General features: G+C 40.3%; 3 protein-coding genes across 11 annotated transcripts in view; 1 reads left to right on the top strand and 2 right to left on the bottom strand.

The window, feature by feature from the left end:
* Window positions 1–1,219: 1,219 nt before the first annotated feature.
* On the bottom strand, window positions 1,220–9,825 carry LOC138753639 (trans-L-3-hydroxyproline dehydratase). 3 transcript variants are annotated; one of them, XR_011351322.1, is made up of 6 exons: window positions 9,267–9,825; window positions 5,361–5,530; window positions 4,376–4,498; window positions 2,958–3,095; window positions 2,631–2,758; window positions 1,220–1,361 (listed from the first exon to the last, which is right to left on the bottom strand). XR_011351322.1 is itself a non-coding variant. In XM_069916867.1 (5 exons), exons 1-5 carry the CDS (start codon window positions 9,751–9,753, stop codon window positions 1,236–1,238), a joined length of 1,044 nt encoding a protein of 347 aa, XP_069772968.1. In that variant the 5' UTR covers window positions 9,754–9,818; the 3' UTR covers window positions 1,220–1,235. The 3 variants fall into 3 exon arrangements, 1 of the variants encoding a protein (XP_069772968.1); XR_011351321.1 differs by having other exon boundaries at window positions 2,647–2,758; XM_069916867.1 differs by lacking the exon at window positions 2,631–2,758 and having other exon boundaries at window positions 9,267–9,818.
* On the top strand, window positions 9,749–20,588 carry jkamp (jnk1/mapk8 associated membrane protein). 3 transcript variants are annotated; one of them, XM_069916868.1, is made up of 8 exons: window positions 9,830–9,890; window positions 12,809–12,958; window positions 13,732–13,820; window positions 14,944–15,098; window positions 15,669–15,875; window positions 16,400–16,581; window positions 19,977–20,053; window positions 20,218–20,588. In XM_069916868.1, the coding sequence occupies exons 3-8, from the start codon at window positions 13,743–13,745 to the stop codon at window positions 20,434–20,436; spliced, it is 918 nt and encodes a 305-aa protein (XP_069772969.1). In that variant the 5' UTR covers window positions 9,830–9,890; window positions 12,809–12,958; window positions 13,732–13,742; the 3' UTR covers window positions 20,437–20,588. The 3 variants fall into 3 exon arrangements, with proteins under 3 accessions (XP_069772971.1, XP_069772969.1, XP_069772970.1); XM_069916869.1 differs by lacking the exon at window positions 9,830–9,890 and having other exon boundaries at window positions 12,806–12,958; XM_069916870.1 differs by lacking the exons at window positions 12,809–12,958; window positions 13,732–13,820 and having other exon boundaries at window positions 9,749–9,890.
* ccdc175 (coiled-coil domain containing 175) overlaps window positions 20,452–21,417 on the bottom strand; it is a 340,062-nt gene continuing 339,096 nt past the window's right edge. For all 5 annotated transcript variants that reach the window (XM_069916865.1, XM_069916861.1, XM_069916860.1 and 2 more), the window contains one exon: window positions 20,452–21,365. In XM_069916865.1, coding sequence (XP_069772966.1) covers window positions 21,192–21,365 — 174 coding nt within the window. In that variant the 3' untranslated portion in view covers window positions 20,452–21,191. The remainder of the gene's footprint in view (window positions 21,366–21,417) is intronic.

Below are 21,417 nucleotides of genomic sequence, written 5' to 3'. Positions count from 1 at the left end.
GAGTTGAGGACTGGGGCATACCCAAAAAGTGGAGAACCTCAACAGATCACACAGCGTTTATAGGAAGCAAAGGGATATATCAATGTTTCAGGCCCGAGCCCTCACCATTCCCTGACAAAGGGATCGGGCCTGAAAAGTTGGTTACTACCTTGACAAAGGACAGGCATTTTTGTGCATTGCACTCATTCACAGCATCTGTAAACTTTGTTTATCTCTAAGAGGACTGGGGCAGATCAGCAATGATCGTACGGAATGGGGGGGTTGGATTGAGAGGCCAGTTCTACAACTATTTTTTTTGTGTTTGTGAGGTTTGAGAGCCGACTGGACACTTCCAAAATTAAAAGCAGATGTTTAAATTTAGACATACAGCATGGTATCAGACCATTTCAGCCCCTGAGTCCATGCTGCCCAATTTACACCTAATTTACCTACACACCGAGTAGGTTTCTAATGGTGGAAGGAAACCAGAGCCTTTGGGTAAAACCCACGCAGACATAGGGAGAATGTCCAAACTCCTTACAGACAGCACAGGAATTGAACCCTGGTCACGATTGCTGGCACTGTAAAGACGTTGCACTAACTGCTTCACCAACTGTGCTGCCTCAAATGCATTGAAACTCAGGGATCCATTGACAAACTGTCAGAGGGTCTTCTAAAAGTAGAAGGGCAAGAGCATAATTACAGAGTATAGAATCACAATGAGAAAGATTAATTAGTACAAAACAAGGCCAACATGAGAGTACTGCTGTGGGGTTCATTCGGGAGCCTATGGGGAAGAAACTGTCCTTAAGCTGTTGGTGCACAATTTCATTCACTCAAACCATCTCACAGACGGCTGATGTGTATATAATTAGAAAGAAAACTGTTGCTAACTTGACTGTGCAGTGTGATTCATGAAAGTAAATATCTAGTTCCAAACAGACTTTTCTCTATAATAGTGTTTTTACAATTACCATCAGATAATGTTATTGTACATTAACAACTGAACGAATTACATATCTGATTTAGATTGAAATATCAAAGTTTAAGACTCAGAATGAAAGAATTAAACTTATTTCCGCATTCATCTGTTTAAACGTGATCTTTCAGACTACCAAGAATATACGTGATAAAAATGTAATTATATATGAATAATTCACAGCTAAGTGCCTTCAAATAATATGTAGAGAGCTAAATTATATTCAGAGATCGGGCTTTAAAAAATATTCATATCCTCATCTTTTGTTTCATATACTTTATTGGAGAAGAAACCCATCTTTGAGATTGTCATCATCTTCCACATAAAAGTTGGCTGTTCCTGTGTAATGTGCTTGTCCTGATATTTCCACTATAACAGCTTTGAAATCACCACATTTTGTTTCCTGAAAAAAAATCATATTCTTATCAACATCCCAATCTTGATTACAAAATTTTAGCAAATAGACTAGCCAAATACTTAACGAAATTAATCCATATGAACCAGGCAGGTTGATTAAAGGCTGCTCTTTATTGCCAACTTTATTTATTTTAGTGATAGAACCCTTAGCTGGATTAATATGGTCAGATCCTGATATTAAAGGTATTAAAATTAATCCAGAGAAATATAAAATAAATTTATATGCAGACGATGTCTTAATATATTTGACCGATCCCTTGAATTCACTGCGCCAATTACATTTAAGGTTGGGAATATGGTGAAATATTAGATTATAAAATTAACTGGGATAAAAGTGAAATTATGCCTTTAGTGATTGGAAATTATACACACTATAAATTACTAATTTTAAATGGCCAGATACAGGAATTAAGTACTTAGGTATTCGAGTGGACAAAGATTTAAATAATTTGTACGAGTTAAACTATTTGCCATTACTTAAGAAAATTCTAGACGATTAGAATAGATGAAGTACTTTAATTGGTAGAGTAAATTGTATTAAGATGAATATTTTTCCTAGAATACAATATCTTTTTTAATCAATTCCAATTCCTAAAAAAAATAATGATTTAAATATGAATATAAGGACATTTTTATGGGAAGCTAAAATGGCCAGGGTTTCTTTGGAAATATTAATTTGGAAGTTTGATTTGGTAGGCTTTCAAGTCTCTAATTTAAAAAAAATTATTATAGGGCTGCTCAATTGAGATTTATTAATGTATTATTTGACAGAGAAAAAATCTGCATGGGTGGGTACTGAACTCAATAAAATAGGAAAAATTCACAAGATTTTATTTATAAATGGAATTCCAAATTGTTGACTTGGGTTAGAGATTCCACTATTTTGAAACATTTGATTGAAATCTGGAGTAAGATTGGCTTGACGTGAGTAATTTATTACAATGAATAACAGGGATCAAATTCCCACAGGATCCAATGTTATTTCTGTTAGATAATATTAAAAGCATTACACCTAAATTAAAATTAAATATGTCAAATAAAGTGTAAAAATTGCCTTAGCAATATCTAAGAAATGCATTGCAATAACTTGAAATCAGATATAGGCGAAGGAATGGAGAGATGGAATGCGGAAATTTGTAGTTGTATACCACTTGAGAAAATTACATACATAGGAATAGATATCATATATTTTGAAAAATATGGCACCCATGTTTGGAGCGTGTTGAAATGAATATTTAATAATTTCTCTAGTAACCTCAATCCTGGCTGACCTCCTTTATTTGATGGTAAATATGATCTCTGAAAAAGGACTCTCTCGATAATCTCCAGTCTTTCTTCTTACATCTTGTATCTTTTTCATTCATTCTTCCTTCCTTCTTGGGGCTTTAGGGAAAGGGGGTGGCGGTATAATAAAATGGATTATATTATTTTAAAGACTTGTATTGTCAATTTTATTTGGTGGTTAAAATTTATAAAAATATTCCAAAAAAAATCCCAATCTTGTTGCTCATGATCACTTTGGATCAAAACATACTGCAGTATAATGTGCCTAAAAGCAATATTTATACAGTAGGTTACTCACTTCAATAGCTTTTCCTGTGAATAATGAGCTTGTCGGACCACTTTGAAATGTTCTAGTCTGATTCAGGAGAATCAATCCTTTATAATACTGCAGTGCAATACGAGCTGTCACGCCTGAACCACAGGGACTTCTGTCAACCTATTTAAGATAAGATGAACAAAAATATCTCCAAACCTTTAAATGTACAGTACAACTGATTATCCAAAATCCTCATTTATCAGAATTTAAAAAAAATTTTCAAATATCTAAAACAATCAGAAATCCTCATTTATCTGAATTTTTTTTCGGAGCTGAATTGACTACAAAGGTTGAAAAAAATTAACTTGACATGAAATTAGAATGAGTTTCAGGTAATTCCCTCCCATCTCTTTCCATTTCTTCTTTACCTTCCCCTATTGACTTTTCTCTCCCTTTCAAACTGCGTGCCGCTGTCTCCCAGCTGCAAATGGTTAGAAGAATCCCTTGTCCCGGCATCATCAAGGAGGGCAGCCTCCTGGGCAGGAGCAGGACCTCAGGCTCAGTGGCGTTCCCTCCTATCCCCTTCCTCAGCACACCAGAGCCCCCGGTGCCAACTCTGAACCCTCCCCTCGGCACACCGGACTCCCCAGTGTGTGTATGCGGTAGGCCTAGGGGAGGGTTTGGAGTTGGAAGTTGGGTGTCAGGAGCTCGTGACCAGGGAGACAGGAGCCTGCCAGCTCGCCACTGAGTGTTACCTCGGGCTGGGAAGTCTCCCCAGGGATCAGTGGCGATGTTGGGGACATGAGGGGATTGGCGGAGGCCAGTATTTTTTGGTGAGAATTAAAAATTCTTTTAATGTTTAAAAAGCCTTCCCTTGTTGTTTAAACATTGATACAAGAGATTTGCTGTTGCGACTGGGCTGTATTTTTTAAAAAATTACCATTTATCTGGAAAAAAAAGTTTTTCTAGCATAGGGCAGGTCCCAACCATTTTGGATAATGGAAATTGTACTGTCTATCATTAATTCAATTCAAAATCATCTCAGTTGAAACATCCAGGGATTAGATGAACTAGACCCAGGAAAATGACATGTCAAAATTATCAAATTATATAATTTAGTAAGAATATAACACACACATTAATCAAAATAACATATTACACTACAACACAGGAACAGGCCCCTACGCTTGCACCAAACTTGATGCTCAATTTAAACTTTGCTGCTTGCACATGATTTGCATCCCTCCCCTGCATGTTCATTGTCTATCACTGAAAGCTGTTTAAACATGACTAATCAAGTAAATTAATACCTATTAATGTCTGAACATTTCCAGGTCAGAATTTAAAAGAACAAGGTTGTTTTATATTGTTTTAATTATACAGTAGATTGCTTTCAAGAACTGTTAAAATATCTATAGTATTCAAATTCATTACAATAAGTTTACAAATAAATTTTCTACCTGAGCATCTGCAAAAACACAAATATTTGCTGTTGGCTCTTCAGAAAATGCATCTTTGCCATCAGTTATTATAGTGCCATATAAGAAGGCAAGATCTTCACTGTCAGGGTGATGCAGTTGGACCTGGTGATCAAAAAACGAAGTTAGGTACAATGTTAACTTATTGAACCAGTTGCAGGAGTTGCAATTGTCCATACCCACAGATAATGCATTGAATTGTTACTTGTCATTATACCTAATAACAGCCTACACTAATCAGTGTGAATGCCAAGTGAATCACTTACTGGGCAATTCCTCCCTGTGGCAGATACTCATTGATAGTGATGGAACTAAGTGAACAAGTTAGCCACTGTAAAGCTAGTTCAAAGAACTAGAAGCCAACCAAAGCAGCATACCTAACCTTTGTATCATTTTTAAGGAATTAATACAACTATAAAGTTTCTTCCTTTACATAGTTTGGAAGAGTGAGGAGGAAGATGATATTTTTAAACTATTATTTTCTTGAATTTCTTGTAGCCAAATGACCACCGATCATAAACCTGTTATTGCCTCAAAGTTGCAAGGACTACAGAACTGCTTGTCCAGTTATGCCAAATTCCAAACCAGGTTCCGAAGAGGAACTAATTACATTAGATTTTTCACCCAAGAAGTTCACATAAATTGTCATTCTCCTATTGAAGTTTCACAGCTGCATTAGCTGGGGCAGGTTGAACACAGAACCCTGCATTAGATCTTTGTATTGTTTTCCCTAACTTTCTTTAAGGTGATTTATTTGCCCTACAGTTGGGACTGTTGCATCTGCAAGGTAAAAATGGTTTGCTTATTTTACCAGCCTCTGAAGAGGTTATTTTTGTGGGGAAGGATTGGTGAGAGTTGCAAAATGGAGCAGTAAAACACCATTACTAATTATAATTTACAATTACACTGTGGCAAGATGAAAGATTTGCTTGCTGAATCATAAGGTTTTTATTTTAAATGTACGCACCTGCACTTTCACAGCATTAGTGACAGCCACTGCTGCATCTACAAGGTGTTGGGTCCTGGAGGAAGAAACATCCAAACCAAAACAATCTGCACTCACAAATGCATAAAAAGCGCCACCATATGCAACATCCACCACAATCTTCCCATATCCTGGTACATCAACAGGAACATCTGAAAAAGATCAGCAAACCAGGACTCTATGTTGTACATCTGTGTCATGGTCCTGCTCTGCTTTAGATTTCAGATCTCTTGTCAGAGCACATACATGACATCACATACAACCTTGAGATTCCTTTTTCCTGGATGCTGCAGCAGAATTACCACTAATTGGTAATGCAAAAAATAAATTGTACACAGTGTAAAACATGTAAACAAATTGACTGCAATACAGAGAGAACAAAAAGAAAATCAATAAAAGTGCACAAGAGTCCTTAAATGAGTCTCTGAATGAGTATGTCATTGAGGAGTCTGATAGTGGAGGGGGAGCAGCTTTTCCTGAACCTGGCACCTATACCTCTTTCCTGATGGTAGCAACAAGAACAGAGCATGTGCTGGGTGGTGTGGGTCTTTGATGATTGCTGCTGCTCTCTGATAGCAGCGTACCCTGGAGATGTACTCAACAGTGGGGAGGGTTTTGCCTGTGATGTCCTGATCTCTGTCCACTATCTTTTGGATGGCTTTACGCTTAGGGGTATTGGTGTTCCCATTACTAGACTGTGATGCAGTCGGTCAGCATACTTTCCAACACATCTCTGTAGAAATTTGCCAGGGATTTTGAAGTCATCCCAAACCTCCGCAAACTCCTGAGGAAGGCGCTGACATACTTTCTTCACGATGTCATTGGTGTTTTGGTCCAGGAAAGATCCTCTGAGACAGTGACTCCAAAGTACTTAAATTTGCTCACCCTCTCCACCACTGATCACCCAATGATTGAATACCTCTGGCTTTCCTTTCCTGAAGTCATCAATCAGCTCCTTAGTTTTGGTGACATTGAGTGCAAGGTGGTTGTTGGTGCACCATTCAGACAAGTTTTCAATCTCCCTCCTGTGTGCAGACTCATCTCCTTCCTTTATACAACCCACTATGATAGTATCGTCACCAAATTTGTAGATGGTGTTATGGTCACTCAGACTGCCCAGGGACGAGGCAGTCTGAGTATCAAGCCACCAATGCGCTTAATGCTGTCACTGTGACGGCAAAGCTCAGTGCTAAGAGAGGACCAATTGCCCTTGGGCTTCCCCAACATAGACAAGGGCCCCCAATTGAAGGTGGTGGAGTGCACGCGTACAGCTACCATGCCGCCAGTGGGAACCCAGATCACCTAGTTCAATGACTACCTGCCTGTCGACCCCAGCTCCATCATGCACATCAAGTGGTTGCGGTCAGATGCTCTGCAGATTGAGGACAGTGAAGAAACTGACCAAGGGAAAAATGAATTTGTGGCATTGAACAATGCTGGGGTGCAGTACTCTCCTCCTGTTAATCTATATGTGAAAATTCATCATGTTCCATCTAGATTCTCCATCAATCCTCTGTTCAGCCAAGAGATTGTGCCAGGTGGAAGTGTGAACATCACTCGTGTTGCCGTGGGCTTCCCCATGCCTTATGTAGATGCTGAGAAGTGAAGACGACCTTAGAAGGTGACATACCTATTGGCTGCAATATTCTCGATCTTAACAGTGCCCTTGAGTCCGTTAATTTCACCTGTGTGGCCATGTCTAGTCTTGGGATAATCAAAACAACTTCACAGATTATTGTTAAAGTACTCCCAAAGTCTCCTGGAACTCCAATAGCGCCACCAGTGTGATGCTAACATGCCAAATTTGTAGATGCTGTTATTGATGTGCCGAGCCACACAGTCATATGTGTAAAGTGAGTAAAGCAGGGGCTAAGAGCACAGCCATGTGGTGCTCTGGTACTGATGGGGATTGTGGAGGAGCTATTCTTACCAATCTTCACTGATTGTGGTCTGGAGTTGAAGAAATCCATGATCCAATTACACAGTGGGGTGTTAACTCTCAGGTCTTGGACTTTGCTGAACAGTTTTGAGGGGATGATGGTGCAGAACTGTGGTCGATAAAGAGCATCCTGATGTACACATATGCATCTTTGATATTCAGGTGCTCCAGGGCTTTGTGTAGAGGCAAGAGATGGCATCTGCTGTAGACCTGATATTACAATAGGTGAACTGGAATGTACTCATGTTACTTCTCAGACAGGAGCTGATATGCTTATTTACCAGCTTCTCAAAACACTTCATCACTGTTGAAGTAAGTGCTACAGGTCGATAGTCATTAAAGCAAGTTTCTACACCCTTCTTGAGCACTTGAAGCCAGTTTAAAACAGGTGGGTATCATGCCCTGCTGGAGTGTGATATTGAAAATATCCGTGAATACCTTGCTAAATTGGTCAGCACAGATTTTTAATACTCGTCCAGGTACTGGTATTCCATTCAGGCCAGATGGTTTCCTCAGATTAACTCGCCTGAAGGCAGCATGCACGTCATCCTCAGATATAGACAGGATGGGATCATCAGGAGATGTGGGGGTCGGGAGGGGTGCATGTTCACTGTTACTGTCGTCAAATCGGGCAGAGAGGACATTGAGTTCCCCTGGGGGAGGAGCTTTGCCATCTGCTACTTTACTAGATTTCGGTTGTTACTCATTGTTTCCATTTTCATCCAGAATCTCCCTTCGCATGGGAAATAGCTTTCTGCAGGTCATACCTGCTCCCGCTGTACTGATCTGGATCTCTGGACTTAAATGCCTGTGATCTGGCTCTCAGCAGGTTCCAGATTTCATTGTTCATCTAGGGCTTCTCGTTGGGGAAAACCCTGAATGATTTGGTTGGGACACATCTTCCACAGCTGTTTGGATAAAGTACGTAACAGCCTCAGTGTACTAGTTCACATTCTCAGCACCTTGAACACTCTCCAGTCCACTAACTCGAGGAAGTCTAAGGGACTGATGGAATCACTCACATGACCATTTTTCAAGAATGTTCAGTAAGGGCCTATTTCTGTGCTAAATGACCATTTACTACGACTAGCATCTTAGCTATCACTAGTTCTGTTTTCACTGTAGCAGCTTTTCTACGCTATGCAGCTGACTATTACTGGGCAGATATGGGCATTCTGATGCCAAAGGTGAAGCTACAATCAACCCTACCAAAAATTGGTTGTGCACAAACAAAATGGCACCTTAAACACAAACTTACTAGAAAACAAGAGTCTCCATTAACATGGAATTCCCAGCCATGGTACCCCACCCAAAGCCAAGAGGTTTGGAATGGATTTCAAGATTCCATTTATTGTCAAGTCAATAAAATATACAAACATTTTTTTTCTTCTTTTGCCCTTCAAAGTGACATAACTTAGGCTTTGACTGATTGCAAAAGCAACACAATGAAACTTTTTACACTGTTTCACGCTACTGAATAGCTAGATCATAGATTATAAACTATTATAGGAACTGGGAAGTGAGTCAGATCCCGGACAGATTGAGGAGGGGCTTAACGGAAACCGGAGAAGTCGATGTTAATGGCATCTGACGGACAGTGGCCAGAGTAATTTAAACTACAAAAACAGTCTGCAGACTTTCTTGTTTAACCAAACTTTGGCTATGAGCTCCCAATGAACAGGAAACCAGTGGAATTGGCAATAATGAGGCTGTCATGAACAGTAGAGGAACTTATTGGATCAGGCAGCATCCATGGATAGAAATGGTCAGTCACCATTTTCGACCGGGACCCTGTATTGCGACCATCCCTCTCCAGGGACACAGTGAACCCCTCAGTAGCTCGTTGTTAACTAATGATTGCAGCAGTATCGCAGTTCTTGAGTTTCTCTTGGAGCTGTCATGTTGGCGGTCTGTGCCCCCCCCCCCCCCCGTGCAGTTCTGGCCCCTACCTGCAGCGAAGACGAAGGCAGGGACGCTGTGGAAGCGGACGCGGCCGCTCTTGCCCCTATTGTAGTGAACGAAAGCCCGGACCAGGCCGCAGGGGCAGTGGATGTTGACCTGCGTCTCGGGGGAGCTGGGCTCGGCGATCAGGCCGTAGTCTAGGGCGTAGCGGCCAAGTGCCATGATGGCGTGGCCGCACATGGTGCTGTAGCCCTGGTTGTGCATGAAGAGGACGCCGAGGTGCGCGTCAGGCCGCTCCGAGCCCACCAGCAGCGCGCCGTACATGTCGCGGTGGCCTCGGGGCTCGAAGAGCAGTCGCCGCCGCAGCCCGTCCAGCTTGGAGCGCACGTAGCGCCGTTTGCTCAGGAGGTCGCCTCCGAGCGCGGGTGGGAAGCCGCCGGTGACGATGCGCAGCGGCTCCCCGCCCGTGTGCATGTCGAGTACCGAGAGCACGGAGCCATCGCCCGGCGGCGTCCGCGCCAGCGCCGTCGCCATCGAGCATCGGGCTCTCCAGAGCGACCGGAGGGGTCAACCGGAGGTGGGTGGCGTCCCAAGGGTCAATCGGAAGTGGGTGGCTGTGTTCCGGTGGAGGGGCGCGGCGGCGTTTGGAGCTTCGCTGGACTTCGATATGGGTAAGGCAGCGCTATGCGGGGTGGGGCTGTCCTGGCGAAAGTATGTTGGCGCCTAACTATTTTACGAGCAGTTTTCCGAAGAACAGAGGGTGAATTGGGGGACGGCCAGGGACTGACGTTAACTGTCGCCCTTGTCCGGTTGCGGGAGATGGAATCTCTGTCCATAACTCATCCCGCCGAATAGGTGGGCTCTGGAATTAAGCGAAGGCCCTCCCTTCGGAGAGATCTGCAGCTTCTGTTCTGCCCCGTGTTAGGTCTGCTTTGTTCGAGAATGAGTGAGTCAGACACCAGACTGAGTCGAAATCAAGGTTCTTTATTACCGGATTGTAACACTTGCAACTAACAGTGTTAGTTGGAGAAGGCGCATTCTCCTGATATCAGCAAGTGGTGTTTTTTTTATACCTCAGGACACATACTTAGTAAATTATCATACCATTACACTGTCCAATGAATAAGCTGTTGCTATCCTTCACTGTTAGTCTGCTGCTCATCAGCTTGTTAGTGCCAAGCTTATCTTGAGTGTACAAGGTCACATCTGCATTCTGTTACTCCTTAGTACTGGGTGACTCCTTCTCCGGTCCCATCTCATGATGTTTTTACCTTACACCCGCTGCGAATTGTCTAGATTGAAGACGTTTTCTACCTGCAGGGAGAGTTCTGTGAAGCGCTGCCTGCTCGGCAGTTGCACTTTCTACCATCCTCCATGACCAACGTCGAGCCAGAGGGCCTTTAGAAAGATGACTTCATTGACGACCTGATCGCACCTGTAACATTGAGCTGCCAGCCCTGTTCTCCTCCGACCAACGCATTTGTTATGGTGGCAACAGCCCATTACAGACCAGAGGCGGCGGAGATGAAGGAACTCATCCCTTCTCCCTAAATGGCCCGATTGGTGCTACCCCTGTGTCATGAAGAAATGCTATACACACCTTCACCTCCTCCCTCACTACTATTTTGGGCCCCAATCCTTCCAAGTGAGGCAACACCACTTCTGAATCCATTGGGGTCATTTACTACATTCAGTGTTTCTAATCTGGATTCCTCTACCTCTGAAGATACCATGTAAAAGCCAACCCTCTATTTTTGGCCCCCAAATCTGATATTTTCCATATATCGTGCGCAAAAGTTGAACCCCTATTTTTGGCCATAGTTGCCCACCCATCCAAGCTCCAGACACCCCCACCGCTGTCTCTTGCACAGGCCCCAACCACTCGCCTATCAGAGCTCCAGACACCCCTGCTGTCCTCCCATCTGAGCTCTTGACAGACTCTCGCTTTGGCCCTGGACGTCCACTCATCCAAGCTCCTGATGCACCGCCTGTCTGCCTGCCCTCCCAATGCCCCGAATGCGGACAACCACTCGGTTCTGGCCGCCCACTCATCCAGAGCTCCCAATGCATTAGCACAGTTGAAAGTAGTATGTAATAGTCGACCCCCTCAATTTTACCCTAAAATTAGTCCACAAAATTTGACTGTTCTCTCATGGCCCATCCTTTCCCAAGCGAAGATGAACACGATGCCTTGTAGCTCTTCTGTCCTCAGAGAACTTTTGTTCTGTTTTCCATGGAGCTTTAGGCTCCATGTGTTGGGGCATAGACTTGGAGGCGTGCATGTCCAGGACAAACACCTCCCTCTGGGTCCCTCACCACTGGACCTGGTGGAGTGCGAGGCATGACAGCCAGTGTGACGCGGGATTGCCCTGCTGGTCTGTTCCAAGACCATGCTCGCTGGCCGTTGTCCTGACGGATCCTTTGCCCACTGAGTTTGCTGCTGCAGACTGCTAGGGAAACTGTTTCCCACGCTCTGTCACAGCTGCCAGCCCCTGCTGCTAGACTGATGAGCTGAGACCCTGGAATTTGAAGGCAATTACCTTCTCCTAGCCTTTGCCTGAAGAGGCAAAACCTGCATGGCAGCAGGTGATTTGAACCCACAGATCCACCCCCCCGGGAGGAGGGAGCTCCACCCGTAACCGAATACTGGTCTGACTCCTTCCTGCCCTCGTCCCACTCCACGGCTCTGAGACGCTCTCCTCCAGCGCCCCAGACTGCAAGGGTGGCCGCTTGTTGCGATCAAGGAGTAAGAGATGCGAAAAGACATCAACAGCTGGGCTGGCGCAGCCTCTTCTCCAAATTACTGATACTTATGTGCTCCCTTTAGACGTGCATATGCAGTAATTCTGCTATTTTCTCATTCCCTGTTCTAATTCTCCATCACCCATCTCTGCTAATATTTTCCCATTTTAGATACATATAGATGTTATTGTACAAGCACAATGCTGGAGAAACTCAGCAGGTCAAAGATAAACACATTCATAACCAACATTTCAGGCTTTAGCCCTTCATTAAGGACTTTATTTTTCAATGCTTTTTATTTTTTTTATACTATTCATTACTCTTATCATCAACACTTTCACCTTCCCCCTGCCCTGTTATCTGCAATCAACTATTCAAATACTCTGAGTGGCTTCCAAACTTTCTCTTCATGTCAACTTGAGCTCATCCAAAACCTGTAATTCTCCAGTTTTAATTCCATGTCCAAAGATAACTGGTTTTTAAATTCTTCTTGTGGCTTAACCCTTCTTGAAATGTATTTAAACATTAAAGGCAATATATGAATGTTATTCTCCCCTATCACATCTTATAAAAATTAGAATGCTTTGAGAAGAATGAAGTAAGCCTCTCTATATAGAACACCCAGCCTCTTGGAGTTGTCTGATAATGTTATTGTCTTGCTCAGTTTCTGGTCATTGGTGATTCCCACTTTGATAGCATTCTCAGTACTGGATGAGATGTTGGAATGTTGAGAGTGATCTGTGATTTTTTCTTGAGTTAACTTCCTGGTATTTTAGTAATACAAGTATTGTATAATACATAAAGGTTTACTTGTACAACTAATAAATTACTGTGAATATGAAAGCAGTATTTCAGCTTGCAGAACACCAGCAGCAATGAATATATTCAAGGGGAAACTCTAGTTGCTTGAATCAAAAGTGGTGGAAAAGAGAACTAGCTGCTTGTCATGATGTGTGGTGTTGGTGCCTGGAAGTTTGAGGTCTCTGGTACAATAGAGGTGAGCAAAAACAGATGGTGCAAAAAAAGATATTCTGGCTTTTTTGTTGAGTCTGAGAATTGTAAATTGTTCTAAGATATATTTTGCAACTTAGTATGATAATCTTTAAGGCTACAGGCTTGGGGGAAGGGTCTTCTGTTCAAGTGCATGTAATGTTCTACTTTGAGATCTCATGTGTCTGTGGCTGATGAACTTTTGCTGTAACAACCTCATATGTGTATATAAATATCTGGTGCATCTCTTGTCCAACGGAGACCCTGCAATACTTGCTTCCACTGGAGAGCAGGGGAGGGCTCTCCCAGGTAGTTAATAAAGAAATTACTGAGTGCTGCGCCTAATTGCATTGGGAGTGACGGAAACCAGAACGACAGTCCAGGTTAGAGTAACTCGGGATCCTGCAGCATACATACATGTGCAGCCTCAATAGCAGAGGTACATAGAATCCCAGCTAACAGCTCCTATTATGGTTTTGTGCAAATGGATGAACAAATCCTTGCAGTTTGTCATGTTGGCTTGGGGTGTGATGAGATGCCTCTGACCATCCTATCTTAATGTGCAAGATATAATTTCAGCCACTGCAGGGTTTTCTGTTCAGTCGCTGAATTTAGTTTTGCTGGGATTGATTCCATGCAGTTTCATTCTATTTTTATAATCAATTTCATTTAAATGGGTTTCAATTTTGTGTAACAATTATTTCAATGATGTGGGTTAAAACAAATTGCCTGAATTGATTTAATCCTAAATGCAAGTTGTTTTTAAATGTTTAATTTCAGATATTGATTTAATGTGCCCTGGATTATATTGTGGAAAACAATTTAAAAAAAGTGTAAATGATAGTCAGCTACTCTATGGAGAATGTGGGGTAAGTCTCTGTTTGATTTTCATTTCTTACAGAGAGTGAACTTTGATTAGTAAGAAGGTTAGAGAATACTCTGGAAATGGGTAATTGGATGCAAACTATTATCCAGTATTCTGTATTTTATGTTATTCAATAAACAGATATTCAGTGGCAATTATAACATTTTATAACATTTTACAATGAACATATTGAAATTCTTCCTTGCTGCAGCCTAGAGTATACATGTAAAGAAAAACTGATAGTAAACTAATTAAATTAAAGGAGAAAATAAATAAATAGATACACAAGATAGGTAATAAATATTAATATAGTACGTTTCCAATATTCAAAATGCTTGGGACCGGACATTTTTCAGTTAACTAGATTTTTCAGATAACTGAGAAATTGCTTAATACTTGTATCAGTGGTTAAACAACAAGAGAAAACAACGGAAAGTTTTTCAAACATGATACAATGTTTAATTCTGACCAAAAATCATGATTTCTGTCCAAAAAATAAGATAAATGCATAAATTTAAGAAAAGATCATTTTATTTTTCAACTTGTCTTTTGCCAAAAAATTTTTCGGTCAACTGAGAATTTTGGTTGGGCGGTTTTAGTATCATTTACATAGTGCAAAAATATGACTTGCAGTGTTGCAGACTGTCCTTTTGTGGTGTCATGATAGAGGTTTAGGAGTTTGACAGTTGTTGGAAAGAAAACTGTTCTTGGTGCTGGACTTCAGGCTTTTGTACCTTCTGGCTGAAGGTAGCAGTGAAAGGAATTTGGGACCAGGGTCATGGGGTCCTTTATTGATTTCAAAGCAGCATTAGTACACATATAAGTGCATTGTAAATGCTTACAGAATGAATGGAAGTTATTTATCGAGGTGTAAGCCAACTTTGATTGATGCCCAAATTTTGTTGGAAGTACGTGAACCTGTACTTATGAACAGATTTGCAGTTCATATCCAATAATAAAGTAATGGTGGCCCTGTTTATCGTCCCGAATCTAATTTTAAACCAGCTTGACATTTTTCTGATTAAAACAGAAGTTCTACCAACTTAGATAGGGAACATTATTGAAGATGTCCAATAAATGTATTAAACCTATATCAGCAGAACATGTATTTGTACTTTGCTCAACAGGTATGCCCAAGAGGGGAAAGGTCAGATGCCTTGAAGATTTGTCGTAAATGTGAGGAATCACCGGAGTTGTATGACTGGCTCTATCTTGGCTTTATGGCAGTTCTACCTTTGGTTTTGCACTGGTTCTTCATTGAATGGTACTCGGGCAAAAAGAGGTTTGTGTTATTAGAGAAACATTGTGTTATAATAGGATATGGTTGAATCTATTTTTATTCATTATTGAATTGATTGTCATAAATGTCATAATAGATTCAATCTTATACTTTTTTTTGCTGGATCACAAAATTTTATCCAGTACGATCTATGGGGCTGGAAGTAAATGAATTAAGATTGTTCATTTGCATTTCATTTAATTTGCTTCGTGGGTAGAACTGAACATTTATTATGGAGTCCAGATGAGTTTATGGCCAAAGGCATATCTAAATTGGGCTTTGAAGAAATAAAACAGAGGTTGGTGCTCAAGTAATTCTATTTTCATTAAATAGAAATTGCAGCTCTTTCAATTCATCGGCAATTGTTCTTTACACAGCAAAGTTGTACATATGACTGGTAAGATTTTTGTACAAAGTGAAAAATACCACGGAAACCATATTCAAGAGAAAGTGTTGTTAGATCCACAAAATAAGTGAATAAAGATTGAGGGTCTAAAGGACAATCATGTGCATCATAATCAATCTGAAAGTTTTTAACAACGTTCATCTGAAAAATCTTTTTTTTTTGTACAGTTCGAGTGCACTTTTTCAGCATGTGACTGCATTATTAGAATGTGCTGTTGCAGCCATTATCACATTGTTGGTGAATGATCCAGTGGGAGAGCTTAAGATCCGATCCTGCCATGTGAAGATGCTTTCGGATTGGTATACAATGTTATATAATCCAAGTCCAGATTATATAACTACCTTGCACTGTACGCAGGAAGCTGTATTTCCTTTGTAAGTATATGATTTTCGATAAGTACAATGATGTTCAGTTTCTTAGTGCATTAATTTATTCACAGCCATTGAGTAAATACATTTGACATAAAATATTCTTTTTAGATACAGATGTATTCTCTATGCCCTTACCTGGTTTGCATAAAATTAAAAGCAATCATTGGAATTTTTGTGAGAAAACTTTTCCGTAAACACTCTGTGCAGAATAATGGACGTGAGGTTTATGAGCAGATAATTGGAATTTAACATTAGGTGTGGCACAGTTGGCATAGTAGTTAGCGCAATGCCTTTATAGGGCCAGCAATTGGGACAAGGGTTCGAATTCCACACTGTCTGTAAGGAGTTTGTGTGTTCTCCCTGCTTCTGCGTGGGTTTTCCCTGTGGTCTCTGGTTTCCTCCCACTGTTTGAAATGGCCTGTTACAGATGTTCTGTATGTCTAATTTTTTTTAAATTAAAGAAACAAACACTGAATTTTCAACTTCATTGCTATGATTACCTGAGTCTGTTGTCTGTTTGCTTCCAGATACACAATTGTCTTTATATACTATGCTTTTTGCCTGGTTTTCATGATGCTGCTTCGTCCGCTCCTGGTAAAAAAGATCGCTTGTGGTCTTGGAAAGTCGGATCGATTTAAAAGTATTTATGCAGCCCTCTACTTTTTCCCAATTCTTACAGTGATTCAGGCAGTTGGTGGAGGTCTGCTCTGTAAGTATTATTATTTTGTAAAATTCAGCCAGAACATGATTTTTAATTAATCAGAGAGGAAAGGACATCTTTGAGCATTTAAGGATTTGTAGAGTTGATGGAAATTTAATTTTGCACTTTGCATTTTGAGTTGTCACTGATACCGTAAGATAAAGGAGCAGAAGTAGGCTGTTCAGATCACCGAGACCGCTCCACCTGAGCAGATCAACTCTCCCACCTTCCCCTGCCTTCTCCACATCATTTTTGATACCCTGACTATTCTGATACCTATCCATCTCTGTCTTAAATACATCCAATCATCAGGCCTCCACAGCCACCTGTGGTAGCAAATTCCAGAGGTTCACCACTCTGGCTAAAGAATTCCTCTGCTTCTCTGTTTTAAATGGATACCCTTCAGTCTTGAAATTGACCCCTCTGTCCTAGACTCCTCTACCATGGAAGACAACTTTGCCAAATCTACTCTGTCCAGGCCTTTCAACATTCAAAATGCTTCTATGATGTCTTCACTCATTTTTCTGAACTCCAAGAAGTACATTCCTCATATGCTAATTTCTTCATTCCAGGAATCATTCTTGCAAAATGTTCTCAAAACTCTCCAATGTTAGTACATCCTTTCTTAAATAAGGAGCCCAAAACCATACCCCATACTCCGAGAGGTCTCACCAGTACCTTATAAAGCCTCAAAATCACATGCCTGTTTTTATAACCTACATTGCATTCACATTTAAAAAAAATTTTCACACTATGAACCATATTAACCAAAATACACACAAACATTTCCCTCAGAGTCATTACACAGTGTCATTTTCTCCCCTTTTCACCCCCCCTCCCTTCCCTACCCACTAAATGTTCAACATATACAATACATTAAACCCAGCATTCACCTTCTTCACCACTGACTCAACCAGCAGGTTAACCTTTAGTGAATCAAATCCTTTTGCACCACCAAATTTTGAACTTTTCCCATCAAAATAATAGTCTGCCCTTTTATTCTTTCTACTAAAGTGCATAGCTATTCACTTTGCACTGTATTTAATTTTCCACTTCTTTACCTATTCTCCTAATCTGTCTAAGCCTCTCCAGCCTCTCATTTCCTTCTCACTACCTGTCCCTCCACCTATCTTTATATCAACTGCAAACTTAGCCACAGAGCCATTTATTTTGCAATCCAAATGATTAACATACTGTGTAAAATGAAATGACCCCCAACACAGACCCCTGCGGAATACCTCATGGTAGCCAAGCAGAATAGGATCCCTTTATTACCACTCTCTTTTTCCTGCCGATCAGTCAGTGCTCAATCCATGTAGTAATTCCACGGGCTCTCATCTTGTTAAGAAGCCTCATGACAAAGGCCTTTTGAAAGTCCAAATATCCACTGAATGTCCTTGTGGTTTCCTCAAAAATTGCAAAAGATTTATCAGGCAAGATTTTCCCTTAAGGCAACAATTCTGACTTTGGCCTACTTTATCATGCACCTCCAAGGTACCCTGTAACCTCAATCTTGACAACCACCGATGTTAGGCTAACAGGTCTACAATTTCTTTTCTATTGCATTCCTCCCTTTTTAAATAGCTGAATGACCTTTGAAGTTTTCCAGTCTCTCGATTCTTGGAAGATCATTACCAATGCCTCCACAATCTTTATTGCTATTTCTTTCAGAACGTGAGGGTGCATTTCATGTGGTTGGGAGATTGAACTACATTTTGACCTTTCAGTTACCCAAGCACTTTCTCTCTGGTGGTCATTACTACACTCACTTCTCTTCCCTGGCACCCTTAAAAGTCAGTTATACTGCTAATATCTTCCACAGTGAAGAATGATGCAAAATACTCATTCAGTTCCCTGTCATTTCTTGTCTCCCATTACAATTTCTCAAGCATCATTTTCTATCAGTCCTATATCTACTTTTTTTTAATAACTCTTAATAAAGCTTTTAGTATCCTTTTTGATATTATTTACTAGCCTCCTTTCAAAATTCATTTTTTCCTTCCTAGTGACCTTGTAAGTTGCCTTCTATAGACTTCCCCGCCCTCTTTCTTCCCACTAAATTTTGCTTCCTTGTATGTTCTTTCATTTGCTTTTACTTTGGATTTTGAGTTTTTATTGGCCACAGTTGTCATTTTTCCATTCAAATATTTATTTTTTGGAATATACTTGTCCTGCATCTTCCTTATTTCTTGCAGAAACTTCAGCCATCCTCCCTGCGAGTGTACCTTTCCATTTAACTTGTGCCACTTCCTCTGTAGTCCCCTTTATTCCACCTATCACCTCTGATTTTAGTTTCGAATTGCAGATGGAGTTCATCATATTATGATCACTGCCTTCTAAGGGTTCATTTATCAACTATGGTTCATTACACAATATCCAATCCAGAATTGTCATTTCTGTGCTTGGCTCAACCACATCCTGTTCTAAGGAGCCATCTTATAAATTCCATCTCTTTGGATCCAGAACCAACCTGCATATTGAAATCACCCATGACTATTGTAATATTGCCCTATCTCCATCGAGTTGGTAAGCCATATCCTGGCTACTATTTGGAGGCCTGTATCCAACTCCCATCAGGGTATTTTTATCTTTACAATTTCTTAATTCTACCCACAGGGATTTTATATCTTCTGATCCAATGTTTCTTCTCGAAAGATTGAATTCCATTTTTAAGCAGCAGGACCAACCCACCCCCAATTTTCCTGTCCTTCAGATACAGTGTATCCACAAATATTTAGTTCCCAACTATGATCAAGTTTCAGCCACAACTGTGATGGCCTCAGTGTCATACTTGCCAAGTTCCAGCTGAGCTGCAAGATCATCAACCTTGTTTCTTACACTGGATATTTACATCCAAGACTTTTAGTGTTGTATTCATCACCATTTTCAATTTTGTTTCCAAAGTACCCCAGGTTAAATCCTTAAATCTTACATGTGCATTTTTACCCTATTGATTGCCTAGCCTTCCTCACAATATTGCTACTTGTGTATATTCTGCCCTCTCATTCTGGTTCCCAAACTAGTTTAATTCACTATAAAATTAACTTTGTAAGCATTCAAATAGGTGCAAAATATATATTCAATGGTATGTTTGAGTTTGTCAAAGAACAAATCATGGCATTGCTCTGGGCCTGGGAGAGTGGAGACACAGCACTCCTCTGCAAGATTTGACTGCCTGCATGTGATGAACCTTTACCCTGCAGATGTTTTCTAAAAATCTACTAAGCCATGGAAGTTGGTGCCTATGCGGTTGTGGATAAGATCTAAAAGAGGTGCTGGCAGATGTATGAATATCAATGGACACATTCTTTTTGTGTCCCTGTTATGGCAAGGAAAAGTTGATATTTTGTGTATTTACCACATGCCTATAAAGAATTTAAGGGTGACTTTGCACTTTTTTTTAGATTACGCTTTTCCATACATTATACTTGTCTTGTCCTTGGTCACCTTGGCAGTGTACATGTCTGCTTCAGAAATACAGGTAATTCAAATGCTCAAAATAATACTAATGCAAATTGCATGATGGTATGAAATTACAATGTTGAAATCCAGTTTGATGATAAACAATTAAATGTTGTTTAAGATGCCAAATATAAAGAAAAATTGTATATAATTGATTTAAAAAAATCTTTTCCTCTTCAACAGACTTACAAGGATCTGATCACCAAAAAGAAGAGACTAATTGTTTTGTTTAGTCACTGGATACTTCATGCTTATGGAATAATTTCGATTTCCAGACTGGATAAGCTGGACCAAGACTTACCTCTCTTGGCTCTAGTACCTACTCCAGCACTTTTCTATCTTTTAACTGCTAAATATACAGAACCTTCCAGGATACTGTCAGAAAGTGGTAATGGACATTAAATGATAAAAATCACATTGTAAACTGGGCAGAAACATTTTATTTATATTCTTCAGATGCTTGTAATAAAGTTGAAAATATTGCACACTGAATAACTTTGTTTTTTTGGCATCCTGTGGTGAGAAAGATAATAAAAACCATTCTTGAAATATCAGTGCGAGATGACATTTAAGTATAATTCTATCACGCTCAGTCACAACATTACAAAGAATGGGTAATACATAGAAGGCTCAGAGAACTGAACTAAGCCACATTAAATCTAATATTACTATCTTCATTTTTTGTAACACACACACCACCAATACAGAGCTAATCATATGAGAAATTGGCACCTTTTAAAGATAAAACATCAATTTATTTCATATTCTGCTGAGTTGCTTTTTGTCCCCTAAATTCCATTGGCCAAAACTACATTGGTATTTAAGACATTTTACAGTATTTGCAAGGTGACAACATTTTATCAGAATTAATCATGACTTTTAAAGTTGAGCATAGGCCTTCCAGGTCTAAAGTTCAACACTTATCAGGGGCTTGCAAATCTGAAGACGTGAATTTTTCCAAAAGGCTTCTTAAATCAAAAGGAGCAGACTTTTGCAGTGTATCATACAAGATCAACAGCCATTGTAAATATTCCAATTCTGATCAAAATACATGTTGTGATACTATTCATTAAATATCCTACCTCATGTACAGTCATAGGGATGGTTTTGTCACAGAAAAATTGAAAGTTTTAAAGCATGTTCAACTCATTCAAAGCTCATGTCGTTCTTGGCCTACCAGCAGAATGTGTGCTTCCCACAAATGAGAGCAATTTACTTAAATGTTCTTTGAGCTGATCACCGATGCTGCCGAGCTTTATCTCTCTGAGCTGTATTTTGTTTTTCAGTTTTTCTATGGCATTCAAAATACATTGATCACATGCTGCAAACTCCTGCAAAGTGATACAAAGCAATAACAAATGTACCTAATATTCTTATGTCATT

Source organism: Narcine bancroftii, chromosome 2, assembly GCF_036971445.1.
Source record: "Narcine bancroftii isolate sNarBan1 chromosome 2, sNarBan1.hap1, whole genome shotgun sequence".
NCBI lineage: Eukaryota > Metazoa > Chordata > Chondrichthyes > Torpediniformes > Narcinidae > Narcine > Narcine bancroftii.
This window is presented reverse-complemented; position numbering and strand designations above follow the sequence as displayed.